This window comes from Alnus glutinosa, chromosome 8 (genome assembly GCF_958979055.1).
Source record: "Alnus glutinosa chromosome 8, dhAlnGlut1.1, whole genome shotgun sequence".
In the NCBI taxonomy this organism is placed as follows: domain Eukaryota; kingdom Viridiplantae; phylum Streptophyta; class Magnoliopsida; order Fagales; family Betulaceae; genus Alnus; species Alnus glutinosa.
Genome location: NC_084893.1, coordinates 6849215 through 6863227, shown reverse-complemented (window position 1 = coordinate 6863227; position 14013 = coordinate 6849215). Strand labels below are relative to the sequence as shown.

The 14013-nt window shown below is 35.0% G+C and overlaps 2 protein-coding genes and 1 pseudogene across 2 annotated transcripts; all 3 read left to right on the top strand.

The window, feature by feature from the left end:
• Positions 1 to 3091: 3091 nt before the first annotated feature.
• Positions 3092 to 5126, top strand: LOC133875655 (phenylacetaldehyde oxime monooxygenase CYP71AN24-like). The gene is made up of 2 exons (XM_062313855.1): positions 3092 to 4297; positions 4389 to 5126. The coding sequence occupies exons 1-2, from the start codon at positions 3368 to 3370 to the stop codon at positions 4998 to 5000; spliced, it is 1542 nt and encodes a 513-aa protein (XP_062169839.1). The 5' UTR covers positions 3092 to 3367; the 3' UTR covers positions 5001 to 5126.
• A 1964-nt stretch (positions 5127 to 7090) lies between these two features.
• Positions 7091 to 9038, top strand: LOC133875671 (cytochrome P450 71A1-like; annotated as a pseudogene).
• Positions 9039 to 10097: 1059 nt separating this feature from the next.
• Positions 10098 to 11920, top strand: LOC133874573 (cytochrome P450 71A1-like). Its single transcript, XM_062312426.1, has 2 exons — positions 10098 to 11087; positions 11169 to 11920. The coding sequence occupies exons 1-2, from the start codon at positions 10158 to 10160 to the stop codon at positions 11778 to 11780; spliced, it is 1542 nt and encodes a 513-aa protein (XP_062168410.1). The 5' UTR covers positions 10098 to 10157; the 3' UTR covers positions 11781 to 11920.
• Positions 11921 to 14013: the final 2093 nt, after the last annotated feature.

Here is a 14013-nt window from a genome sequence, read left to right as displayed (position 1 = left end):
TATGCTATTTGCACACAAATTATACACACACAATAATTTATGCGCGCGCACTGATAATATGCTATCAACATGATAGCTTAGAAGGAGCAAACATGGGAGAATTTGGATCGCGTAGAATCACATGTATGTCTTGAAATGACATGGGTGATGGGTTGACTACGTTGCGTATTTTGGAAATTTCAACAGAATTTATAGAAAAATCTTAATAGATGGGTGATATTAAAAGATTGATAAATGAAATTGAGAGTTTTTTTAAGTTTAAAAGGGTAATGGCAAGAACGACAATAATTCAGGGAGATCAAATGAAGTTATCTCTAATTTGAAAATAAACTATTCTTACCAAAATATAATAATTTTAAAGATGCTTTATAATCTATATAGCTGGTGAACCTTACCCGAAATATAATAATCTTAAAGATTTTTTATAATCTATACAGCTGGTGGAATTTGCATAAATTAAAAATAGATCATTCAACATTTACAAATGAGACCAGAGATGACACACATCTTCAAATATTAAATAAAGAAGATAATATGATATTAAATATTACAAGTATTTATCATCCATTGGTAAGCAAAATTTGACTTGCATTAGTTTAACCCTACATGCATGTGCATTTCATGAGCTTAATCCTAGTCATTATCATACATTATTTACAAAGATGCTAGCCACTTTAAAAATGGTCTATGAACAATTTTTTGTACACATGCGGACACTTTCTCAACTTAGTCATTGTCATATATTATTTACAAAGATGCTAGCCACTTTTGAAATGGCACATGAACAATTATTGGTACACATGCCGACACTTTCTCAAGACGGGACGAACCATAGCCTATCTTAACCTACAAAATAGCATAGGAGAAAACAATAAGTGAGTAGGAGTTAATAAACATAAATCTCATCTTCTTTAGCATCATATTCCTGGAAATTCAAACTCTTGTTGCCCCTTTCACTAAACCACCTATTTTTTTATTTTTTAAAGAACTTCATTTATAATCCTTAATCTTTCATCACTTTTGAAAACGGTACTCAAACTTTAAAAAGTGTCAATTTAGAGTATTCATATTTCAATTTTTTTTTTTAATTTCAACTGTCCGTTAGAATTTTTAATTAAATTCTGTCAAAATTCTCAAAATACCTTATCTTTTTCTTTTAGGAAAAAAAAGAAAAAAAATTGCTAGGATTTAGGTATTGGTAAGAATTTAACGGAATTTACAAAAATACCCATACCTGAATCTTTGAAAAATTTTATTAAAAGAAAAGAGTCACCCAACATCTCTCTCTCTCTCTTTTAGCCCCAAAAAAAAATGTATTGAACCCAGTACTTGCAAACTAAATCCTATCCAAATTATTACCCAAAAATAAAAAATAAAAATCCTATCCAAATATACTGCATATGAATATGCACATTTTTTAAAGAGGGAAGACTTTGATGCAGGGGTACGCTATCTATTCAGCCCAAGTTGATTATTTCATTATCTTCTTGGAAACAAAATCTCTAATTTAAATTTCAAATTTAGGATACCAGCAGATCCAAACATGGAGCAGCCAGCTAATATTTATACTTCAAGCTTGTTATATAGAATTTCTAGGATCGCATTGAGCCATTCGTGCATCTTCATATATATATATATATATATATATATAGTGAATAGTACATAACCTATTCAGAATTCACATGCCATATGCAGTACAGCATGGACTTGAAATTTGCAAAAACTTGTGTTCATCTTTAGGCTGAAACCTGCTGGATAATGCCAAATCGGTGGTATGGTCTAGACTCTTAATTAGTTCACAAGATTTTGGTGAGAAAAGAATGGATCCAATGATCTTGTTGCATAAATGGTGGCAAGAGCTGCATATAAGCACTGTGTTAAATCTCCTCCTGTTCTCTCTGCTTCTCCTCTTGTCCTTACTGTATCTCCTTAAGCTCACTAGAGGCAATGGCAAACTCAACTTACCTCCATCTCCTCCAAAACTACCTATAATTGGCAACCTTCACCAGCTAGGCACACGCCTCCACCGATCTCTCCATGCTCTTTCTGAGAAGTACAGCCCCATAGTTCTCTCTCGCTCTGGAGTATGAAGGAGAAGAAGGGAGCATCAGTTTTGGACAATTGTCAAAGAAAGTAATGGACCTTCTAGCTAGAAGCATTTTGCTTTGAAGAGATCTTTCCATTGAAATCAATTGTCGGACGACGCCTTATAAAGAGGAGTTCTTTAGTTCGGCTTTTTCTCCCCCTTTTGTACGGACATGTCCAAAAAAAAAAAAAAAATTGTCTTGGACTCGAATTTGGACATAACTATGCATCGTTGGGCTTCCATAAACTGTAAATGGGCTTTAGGTTTTAAAACTTTACTTTCTGCCCATTTCAAACTCTCTCACATAAAATACCAAATAGGCCCATCACCTCTAAATGAACTCATTCCAAATCATTTCATTCTTTTAATTTCAAAATCATTTAATGACCAAATCTTTATTCCTCAATTATTTCAAAATTCTTATGGGTGTCGAGGCAAATAAGAAGTTTGCTTGAGGACCAAATGTAACTAACCCAGCAATATATATATATAAATATAATAAACAAAGCAAAAAGATGCCAAAAAGAAAAAAGAAAAAAAAGGTTGTTTCCACCTTTTCTCCGTATAGAACCAAGATTCCTCGATCTTGTTGTCTCTCACTCAAAGAGAACAAAAAGACAAAATTTAACTCTTCTAATAAGAGAGACGTCAAGATTTCGTCTAAGGCATCTTACCAAAAGATTCAGTCCAATCAAGACTCAAGATATTTCCCCTTTTTTTTTTTAAGAATACTCTTATAATTCTTTGAAAATCAAATTTTTATTCCCATAATAATTATTTTTAATTATTATTATCTATTGTGCAAAAGGAAGAGATAAGAGCATGCATCTTATGGAATTAATGAATTATGGTCAGAAATAATGCATTTAGACTACAAGACAAAATAGATTTTATCATCATGACTGGGATGGAAATTATTTGTACTAAATATTTAAAAAGGAAAAATGCTACGCCCATCACCTTGTTAGTATTTAAAAGTTCTTTTAAGCCATTTACAAAGGCAAGCTCCCAAAATCATCTGTGGGGAGTTCAAATTCTTCTTTGTCACCATTGTCATCTTCATTGAATTCATTCTATCAAAGTATAGATTCCATACCTCTACTTTCATCTTGTGTTGCCTTTATTGCTTCTTTTTGCTTATATTTAGCAGGGAAAATCTCACAAATATCTCACACAAAGGTGATATGATAAGATTTAGTAGCACATTTTTGAATTAGACATTGTTTTATGAAGAGCTAGATTGTTAGTCCCCTTGTTCTAAAGATTTGAGAGATCTAGGAAATGGCTCTTCTACCATCGTTGACCCAATCATGGCAAGAGATACACAAAATACCCTTCACTCCACTCCTCTCACTTATTTTTCTCATATCTTTTCTTTATGTTTTCAAGCATATTAGAAGTGGCAAATCCAATTTACCTCCATCCCCACCAAAACTACCGATCATCGGCAACCTACACCAGCTTGGTGCACTCCCACACCGCTCTCTTCAAGTCCTTTCTAAGAAGTATGGCTCTCTAATGTTCTTACACTTGGGCAATGCCCCAACCCTTGTTGTCTCGTCTGCAGATATGGCCAGAGAAATTATGAAAACACATGATGTCATTTTCTCAAATCGGCCCAAAACCACAGCTGCTAATATCTTATTCTATGGGTGCCAAGACGTAGCATTCTCACCCTATGGTGAGTATTGGAGACAAGCTAAGAAAATTAGTGTCCTCGAACTTTTGAGCCTCAAAAGTGTGCAATCGTTCCAGTATGTAAGGGAAGAAGAAGTTGAAGCATTGATCAACAAGATACGTCGCTCATGTCTCAAAGGGGTTTCTGTTAATCTGAGTGAGATGTTGATTGCAACCTCGAACAACATAGCCTCTAGATGTCTACTTGGACAGAAGTTTGAAGAAGAAAATGGTAAAAGCAGATTCGGACAACTATCAAGAAGATTAATGGTGCTATTTGTAGCGTTCTGTTTTGGAGATTTTTTTCCTTCTTTGGGATGGATTGATGTTCTTACGGGATTAATTCCTAGTTTGAAAGCCACATTTAGAGAATTAGATACTTTTTTTGATCAAGTCATTGAAGAACATGAGACAAAGAAAAGTGATGACTACCGGCCTAATAAGCTTGATTTTGTGGATATTCTCCTTCGACTTCAAAAGAATAGCATGCTCGACTTTGAGCTCACCAAAGACAACCTCAAAGCAATTCTAATAGTATCTCTCTCTCTCCCTCTCTCTCCCTCTCTCTCTCTCTCACACACACACACAAACCAATATCTAAAGTTTTGTGTTTCCACAATTTCAGGATATGTTTGTAGGAGGAACTGATACTTCTTCAACAATTTTGGAATGGTCAATGGCAGAACTTGTAAAAAATCCAAGTATCATGAAGAGGGCTCAAGAAGAGGTGAGAAAAGTGGTGAACAAGAAGTCAAAAATAGACGTGAATGACATCAAGAAAATGGATTACTTGAAGTGTATCCTCAAAGAAACTCTAAGACTACATCCACCACTTCCTCTTTCGGTACCTCGGGAAACAATAACAAGTGTGAAAATTGGAGGTTATGATATTCCGGCAAAAACAAAAGTATTTGTTAATACATGGGCGATTCAAAGGGACCCTAAAGTATGGGAGAGGCCAGAAGAGTTCATTCCGGAGAGATTCGAAGATAGCCCGATGGACTACAAAGGCCAAGACTTTGAATTCATCCCATTTGGTGGTGGGAGAAGGGGATGCCCAGGAATGACATTTGGTGTTGCTGTAGTTGAAAATGTGGTTGCAAATCTATTGTGTTGGTATGATTGGAAGTTGCTGGGGGAGGACTTGGACATGACTGAAGTTAACGCTCTCACTACGTCGAAGAAAATTCCTCTTCATCTTGTTCCAACACTGCACTCTCCTTCACCTATGCATTAAGAGATTCATGGTTTTTACTTCATTCTCTTGTTTTCTTTTAGAATCTGCTATTTTGCCTTTATGAAATTAGTGTAAGGTGATTTCAACGTCGATAATAAGAGAAGCTTCAATGCTAATTGAAACTTTTATGCTATTTGCACACAAATTGTACGCACACAATAATTTATGCACGCGCACTGATAATATGCTATCAACATGATAGCTTAGAAGGAGCAAACATGGGAGAATTTGGATCACGTAGAATCACATGTATGTCTTGAAATGACATGGGTGATGGGTTGACTAAGTTGCGTATTTTGGAAATTACAACAGAATTTATAGAAAAATCTTAATAGATGGGTGAAATTAAAAGATTGATAAATGAAATTGAGAGTTTTTTTTAAGTTTATAAGGGTAATTGCAAGAACGACAATAATTCAGGGAGATTAAATGAAGTTATCTCTAATTTGAAAATAAACTGTTCTTACCAAAATATAATAATTTTAAAGATGCATTATAATCTATACAGCTGGTGAACCTTACCCGAAATATAATAATCTTAAAGATTTTTTATAATCTATACAGCTGGTGGAATTTGCATAAATTAAAAATAGATCATTCAACATTTACAAATGAGACCAGAGATGACACACATTTTCAAATATTAAATAAAGAAGATAATATGATATTAAATATTACAAGTATTTATCATCCATAGGTAAGCAAAATTTGACTTGCATTAGTTTATCCCTACATGCATGCGCATTTCATGAGCTTAATCCTAGTCATTATCATATATTATTTACAAAGATGCTAGCCACTTTAAAAATGGTCCATGAACAATTAATCAATTATTGGTACACATGCGGACACTTTCTCAAGACGGGACGAATCATAGCCTTTCTTAGCCTACTAAATAACACAGGAGCAAACAACCGGTGAGTAGGAATTAATAAGCATAAATCTCGTCCTGTTTAGTGTTGTATTCCTGGAAAGTCGAACTCATGTTTTCCCCTTCACTAAACCACTTAATTTTTTATTTATTTATTTTTTTTTAAGAACTTTACTTATAATCCTTAATCTTTCATCACTTTCGAAAAAATGTACCCAAACTTTAAAAAGTGTCAATTTAGGATATCTATTTTTCAAATTTTTTATTTTTTATTATTTTTTATTATTTTTTAATTTCAACCCTCCATTAGAATTTTCAGTTAAATCTTGTCAAAATTTTCAAAATATCCCTCACCTTTTTTTAGGAAAAAAAAAAAAAAAAAATCTAGGATTTGAGTGTTGGTCATAATTTAACAAAATTTGCAAAAAATACCCATACCTGAATCTTTGAAAAATTTTATTAAAAGAAAAGAGATCTGCTACTTCTCCAACTCCTATCCAATTCTCATCCAACATTTTTTCAAACCAACCATTAAATCTGTTTCTCCTCTTTTGGTTCGGCCATCTTAACAATCACCCAACAACAACTCCCTCTCTCTCTCTCTCTCTCTCTCTTCTTTTCTTTTCTTTTTAAGCCCAAAAAAAATGTATTGAACCCGGTACTTGCAAATAAAATCCTATCCAGATTATTCTCTTCAAAAAACAAAATCCTATCCAAATTATTAACACCCCCCCCCCCCCACACCAAAAAAAAAAAAAACAAAAAAAAAAAATCCTATCCAAATCTACTATGCACATTTATTTTAATTTTTTTTAAAGAGGGAAGACATTGTTGCGGAGGTACGCTATCTATTCAGCCTAAGCTGTCAGCACTAAGTCTACCATTTGATTATTTCATTATCTTCTTGGAAACTACATCTCTTCTTTAAATGTCAAAATTAGGATACCAGTTGATCCAAACATGGAGCAGCCAGCTAATATTTATACTTGAGGAGTGATTATTACACTCATGCTGCACAACTCTTTGTGTTTGGTGTGAGTACAGAAGTGCGTCATGAGTGTAACAATTATTTTTCTTTATACTTCTAGCTTGTTATATAGTATTTCTAGGATTGCATTGAGCTATTCGTGCATCTTCATAACTATATATATATATATATATATATATATATATATATATATATATATATCTATTAATATAGTGAATACTAAATAAACTATTCAGAATTCACATACCATATGCAGTAAAGCATGGACTTGAAATTTGCTAGAACTTTTGTTAATCTTTGGGCTGAAATCTGCTGGCCGATAATGACAAATCGGTGGTATGGTCTAGACTCTTAGTTCACAAGATTTTGGTGAGAAAAGAATGGATCCAATGATCTTGTTGCATAAATGGTGGCAAGAGCTGCATATAAGCACTCTGTTAAATCTCCTCCTGTTCTCTCTGCTTCTCCTCTTGTACTTGCTGTATCTCCTTAAGCTCACTAGAGGTAATGGCAAACTCAACTTACCTCCATCTCCTCCAAAACTACCAATAATTGGCAACCTTCACCAGCTAGGCACACGCCTCCACCGATCTCTCCATGCTCTCTCTGAGAAGTACGGCCCCATAGTTCTCTTACACTTGGGCAATGCTCCAGTACTAGTAGTTTCATCCTCTGAGATTGCTAGAGAGATCATGAATAGCCATGACACAGTTTTCTTAGCTAGGCCCCAAATAAGGGCAGCAAATATCCTCTTCCATGGATGCAGTGACATAGCATTTTGTCCCAATGGTGAGTATTGGAGACAAGTGAAGAAAATTTGTGTTAGGGAAATTTTAAGCCAAAGAAGGGTACAAGAATTTCAATTTGTGAGGGAAGATGAAGTTGCACAAATGGTCGAGAAAATACGACGTTCTTCTATGAATGGCGCAGCAATTGATCTAGGTGAGATGTTTGCTACTATTTCAAACAACATAATTTGCAGATCCTCTCTCGGTCTGAAGTATGAAGGAGAAGAAGGCAGCATGAGTTTTGGACAATTGTCAAAGAAAGTAATGGAACTTCTAGGAGCATTTTGTTTTGAAGATCTGTTTGGATGGATATTCTGACAGGATTTTCTGCAAAATTGAGAACGACTTCTAAAGCATTAGATGCAGTTCTTGATCAAATAATTGATGAACATATAAAGAGAGGTGATAGTGACCAATCTGATAAGAAAGACTTTTGTGGAAATTCTTCTTTGTCTTCAGAGGAGTGGCATGCTCGACATCAACCTCACTCAAGAAAACATCAAAGCACTCCTACTGCCGGCTACTGGTCTCTCTCTCTCTCACTCACTTACTCACACACACTTGACTAAAACTAAATCTTTATCTTTCCTTCTTACAGGACATGTTTGTGGGAGGAACTGACACCACTGCAACAACCATGGAATGGGCAATGGCAGAGCTTGTGAAAAATCCTAGTGTCATGAAGAATGCACAAGAAGAGGTAAGAAGAGTGGCAGGAGAAAAATCAAGGGTAGATGAAGCTGATATAGATCAAATGGACTACTTAAAGTGTATTGTCAAAGAAACTCTGAGATTACACGCTCCTGTTATGGTTACTCGAGGATCATCTGCATGTGCCAAACTGCAAGGCTATGACATTCCTCCCAGAACCATAATCTTGATTAATGCATGGGCAATTCAAAGGGATCCCAAATTATGGGACAGGGCAGATGAGTTTCTCCCGGAGAGATTTGTTGACAACCCGATTGATTTCAAAGGCCACCATGACCAATTCATTCCCTTTGGTATGGGGCGTAGGGGTTGCCCTGGGACATCATTTGCAATCACAGAAGCTGAATATGTGTTGGCCAACCTCTTGTACTGGTTTGACTGGGAGTTGCCTGATGGTGCAACAAGGGAGGACTTGGACATGAGTGAGGTTTATAGGTTAGTCATTCGTAAGAAAGCACCTCTTCGCCTTATACCACTACAGCATTCTCCTTGATAAGCAATCCATGGTCATCATCCTTATATTATGTTTTCTATATCTTCATCTGTCAATTGCAATAGAACTGTTTCCTTAATGTTAGCAAGAACCTTCCCTTTCTTGTTAATCTCCGATGTCATTTTTCATGCTAAATACTCACGCTAAAATGAAATGGACTACATTCTTGATGGGTGAGTAATACATGGGAGTGAGAGAATTTTATGTTATAACCATGTAAAGTGAGAGAATTCATCAATAAAGATTACATAAAATTTATTGCCACTTATCTGGCTGTCAAATAAAGAAAGACATTAAGGAAACAGTGATTTAGATTTATTGCCACTTCTTCCCAAAACAAAGAAAGACATTTGATTTAGATTTTAATGGAAATAAGCATGTAAAGTGAGAGAATTCATCAATAAAGAATACATAAAATTTATTGCCACTCATTTGGCTTTCAAAGATCTTGGTAATCTGCCATTTTTCTTGGGGATTCAAGCTGTACATGAGAGTCAAGGTTTACATTTAATACTCATTTTTATTTCCAAATAATCATCATTCCTGTGTAATAAAGGAACCTTAATTAGAGTGCAAAAACAGATGAATTTAGAGAGGGAGTTCATTATAGAAAGATCGAAATGTGAAGGTGGCTCAGGAAATAAGCAAAGATTAAAAACATCCGAGTTCTTGTTTGAATGAGTCTATAAAATGGCCACCGGCCTGGTTTAATTAAGTTTACTCGATCATCATAAAAACCAAACTATATATGGTAAAACGGCCACCTTTTGGCCTTCCATTGTCATTTGAGCTGTGAATTGGACTGCATATTTTGCACCCATTATAAAAGAATAAAAGTTCACAGTTCAGAGTTCAGGCCTTCAGGGACCATTTCTTTGGAAAACATATTCAATCAACCAAATCATTCAAGTTCGATCAAAGGAGATGGCTCGACTGCCCCCTACAATTTTTTAATGATTGTTTTTTTTAAGTGACCTGTGTCACATAATAAATTCTTAAAAACGTTTTTAAGAACTGCAATTACTCTATGGAGCGTTTAGTCAATTTTAAACAAGCAAAAAGTTCCCAAAAAAAAAAAAATGTAGGTTTCACCTTTTCTCCGTATAGAACCAAAGATTCCAAATAAGATGTCGCCGCCTCTTGCTGTCTCCCACTCAAAAATAACAAGCAAACAAAAAAAAAATATATCTTCTTCCAATATCTCATACAAAGGTGATGCGATAAGCTTTAGTATGTCTTCTTGTATTGTTTTCTGAAGAGCTGGATTGTTAGTCACCTTGATCTAAAGACTTGAGAGATCTAGGAAATGGCCCTTCTACCATTGTTGCAACAATCATGGCAAGAGCTACACAAAATACCCTTCACTACACTCCTCTCACTTGTTTTTCTCACCTCTTTTCTTTATGTTTTCAAGCGTATTAGAAGTGGCAAACCCAATTTACCTCCATCCCCACCAAAGCTACCGATCATCGGCAACCTACACCAGCTTGGTGCACTCCCACACCGCTCTCTTCAAGCCCTTTCTAAGAAGTATGGCGCTCTAATGTTCTTACACTTGGGCAATGCTCCAACCCTTGTTGTGTCGTCTGCAGATATGGCCAAAGAAATTATGAAAACACATGATGTCATTTTCTCAAATCGGCCAAAAACCACAGCTACTAATATCTTATTCTATGGGTGCCAAGACGTAGCCTTCTCACCCTATTGTGAGTATTGGAGACAAACTAGGAAAATTTGTGTCCTCGAACTTTTGAGCCTCAAAAGTGTGCAATCCTTCCAATATGTAAGGGAAGAAGAAGTTGAAGCATTGATCGACAAGATACGTCACTCGTGTCTCAAAGGGGTTTCTATTAATCTGAGTGAGATGTTGATTGCAACCTCAAACAACATAACCTCTAGATGTATACTTGGACAGAAGTTTGAAGAAGAAAATGGTGAGAGTAGGTTCGGACAACTATCAAGAAGAGTACTGGTGCTATTTGTAGCATTCTGTTTTGGAGATTTTTTCCCTTCTTTGGGATGGATTGATGTTCTTACGGGATTAATTCCAAGTTTAAAAGCCACTTCTAGAGAATTAGATGCTTTTTTTGATCAAGTGATTGAAGAACACGAGACAAAGAAAATTGATGACCACCAGCCTAATAAGCTTGATTTCGTGGATATTCTCCTCCGACTTCAAAAGAATAGCATGCTCGACTTTGAGCTCACCAAAGACAACCTCAAAGCAATTATACTAGTATCTCTCTCTCCCTTTCTCCCTCTTTCTCTCTCACACACACATATCCATATCTAATGTTTTGTGTTTCCACAATTTCAGGACATGTTTGTGGCAGGAACTGATACTACTTCAACAGTTTTGGAATGGTCAATGGCGGAACTTGTAAAAAATCCAAGTATCATGAAGAGAGCACAAGAAGAGGTGAGAAGAGTGGTGAACAAGAAGTCAAAGATAAACGTGAATGACATCAATAAAATGGATTACTTGAAGTGTATCCTCAAAGAAACTCTAAGACTACATCCACCACTTCCTCTTTCGGTACCTCGGGAAACAATAACAAGTGTGAAAATTGGAGGTTATGATATTCCGGCAAAAACAAAAGTATTTGCTAATACATGGGCGATTCAAAGGGACCCTAAAGTATGGGAGATGCCAGAAGAGTTCATTCCAGAGAGATTTGAAGACAGTCCGATTGACTACAAAGGTCAAGACTTTGAATTCATCCCATTTGGAGGTGGGAGAAGAGGATGCCCGGGAATAACATTTGGTGTTGCTTCAGTTGAAAATGTGGTTGCAAATCTCTTGTGTTGGTTTGATTGGAAGTTGCAGGGGGAGGACTTGGACATGACTGAAACTAACGCTCTCACTGCATGGAAGAAAATTCCTCTTCATCTTGTACAAATATTGCACTCTCCTTCATCTATACATTAAGAGATTCGTGGTTTTTTCTTCAATATTCTCTTCTTATGTTTTAGAATCTGTTGTTTTTCCTTTATGAAATTGTAAGTGTAAGGTGTTTCACGTTGACAATAAGAGAAGCTTCAATGCTAATTGAAACTTTCTTGCTTAAATCTTCTTGATTTGGTATATTAAAAGAATCAATCTCATTACCACATCATAGACCAATTAATTAATTCTTGGCGGTACTAAAAGTTCCTCCGGTAATTTTCCACTCATGCCCCTCAGTCGTTTCTCACTCTTTATCGACCCGGCCGGTGTAGCCTTTTTCTTTTGTACCTCCACTATCGGATATTAGTTGTTCTTGTTGGTTTATTTTAATTGACTATATTCTGTTGACAAAAACGCTGCCATATTAGGGACACTGTAATTTCAAAAGACTAGCATAAGATTTATTACAAAAATATTAATCAAGAATGGCATTAACCCCATCAACAAATACAAGCCATACACTTCCAAACAAAATATACACCACCAACGTGAGGGCTTCTTTTTTATCTTTCCGTTTTCAATTGCCATCATGGTGACTCATGAGCCATTTGGGATTGGGGCAATCACGCTGGCGATTTTTATCCAAGTTTAAATTTACAATTCAAAACAAGAAAACAATAAAGCATGGTGGTGGTGTTTGATAGGAGAATACACGTGACGGATATTAATTGTCTGTATTTGTTATCAGTAACTATTCATTATCTGTCATTTGCACATGCTGATACGGATGTGGATGGCTGTTTTAAAGTATATGAGTGCAGTTATTGTCCGCATTCGGAAACCATTTACATATAATATGTATTTTATATATTTTTATTTAATAAATTCACCAAAACCCATTTTGGTGTTTAATACTAAAATTATGTCGTTTTGAATTAAGTATAGGTTATGTTTAAAATGATTTGGTCGGTTGTGTTTTTTTCTATGTAATATTTAGGCAAAAAGGTTAAAGTAATGTGAAATCAATATATTTTTAAAAGATTAAGGCTTAAAAAAATAAAAACAAGCTCAAAACACTAAAAATCGGCCTAAATTATTTTTAAAATCGTCTAAAATAGACTCTAATATAGACACAAAGAATGCCTTAAAGACTAAAACAGGTCTAAAATGCTCATTATCTAAAACAGGTCCAAAATGATGTGGATGCAGATACAAATATCTAGAAGTGATATCTGCATCTTTCAAATGCAGTTGTAAATGTTGCAAATAACTGCACCAGTATGTACACCCCCTTAGACTGTTTGATAACTTTTAAGGTGGTACTGTTTTTCTAAAAAAAGAAAAAAAAAAAAAGGTTTATCAAAAAAGAAATGGTTAAATACATATTTACTCCCTGTACTTTACGACCTTTATTTTTTGCCCCCTCAGTTTCACTTTTTATCAATTTTGGTACCTGTGGTATATGAAAAGACGGAAATGGTACCTCCGTCTGATTTCTCGTCCAAAACTAACGTCCACCCACAGCATTTTTTGTCATGTTGTTGTCTGGATGTTGTTGGAAACGATGTGTAAAGAATTGGGTTATGGGCTTCAAATTTTTAGGTACCCAATGACGTGGGTGGACGTTAGTTTTGGACGGAAAAGTAGACGGAGGTACCATTTCCGTCTTTCCATATAACACAGGTATCAAATTTGATAAAAAGTGAAACTGAGAAGGTAAAAAATAAAGATCGTAAAGTACATGGGGCAAATATGTATTTAACCCAAAAAAAAAAACCTATATATATCTTGAAAGATTAATCCCATTTGTTTATTTTGACTAGAAACAAAGAAGCTGAGGTAACCAAATCAACCTTCGTATCTTCAATAATGACTTTCTGTCACTTAGTAAAAGTGGAAATTGGGTTACACACCCAACCGACCGACGGCTTTTCCAATGGAGAAATGATATATTAAAGTCTTTACTCGCTTTACTCACTGAAAGTGAAAATTATTATTAAATTTTAAATAGATTAATAATGATTTAATTATTACCGTCACATAAAAATATAAACACTCAAAAATACGTATATCATTTCTTTTTCCAATATGTTTTGCCAAATACAACAAAAAGTGCAAGAAAAAAAAAAATCATAAATGGGTACTAGGACGCAAGGGGCAGAGCTAGCCTAAAGCATGGAGGCTTGGGGATTTTTTCAAAAAAATTAAAATTAAAATTTAACTCCTAAAATTTTACTTTTTTTTTTTTTTTTAGTTTTACCTTCTTCTTCTTCTT

Coding starts and splice junctions, on each gene's coding strand:
- LOC133875655 (XM_062313855.1), top strand. CDS start 3,368: ATGGCTCTTCTACCATCGTTGACCCAATCATGGCAAGAGATACACAAA. Junction 4,298..4,388: donor ACCTCAAAGCAATTCTAATA/GTATCTCTCTCT, acceptor CCACAATTTCAG/GATATGTTTGTAGGAGGAAC.
- LOC133874573 (XM_062312426.1), top strand. CDS start 10,158: ATGGCCCTTCTACCATTGTTGCAACAATCATGGCAAGAGCTACACAAA. Junction 11,088..11,168: donor ACCTCAAAGCAATTATACTA/GTATCTCTCTCT, acceptor CCACAATTTCAG/GACATGTTTGTGGCAGGAAC.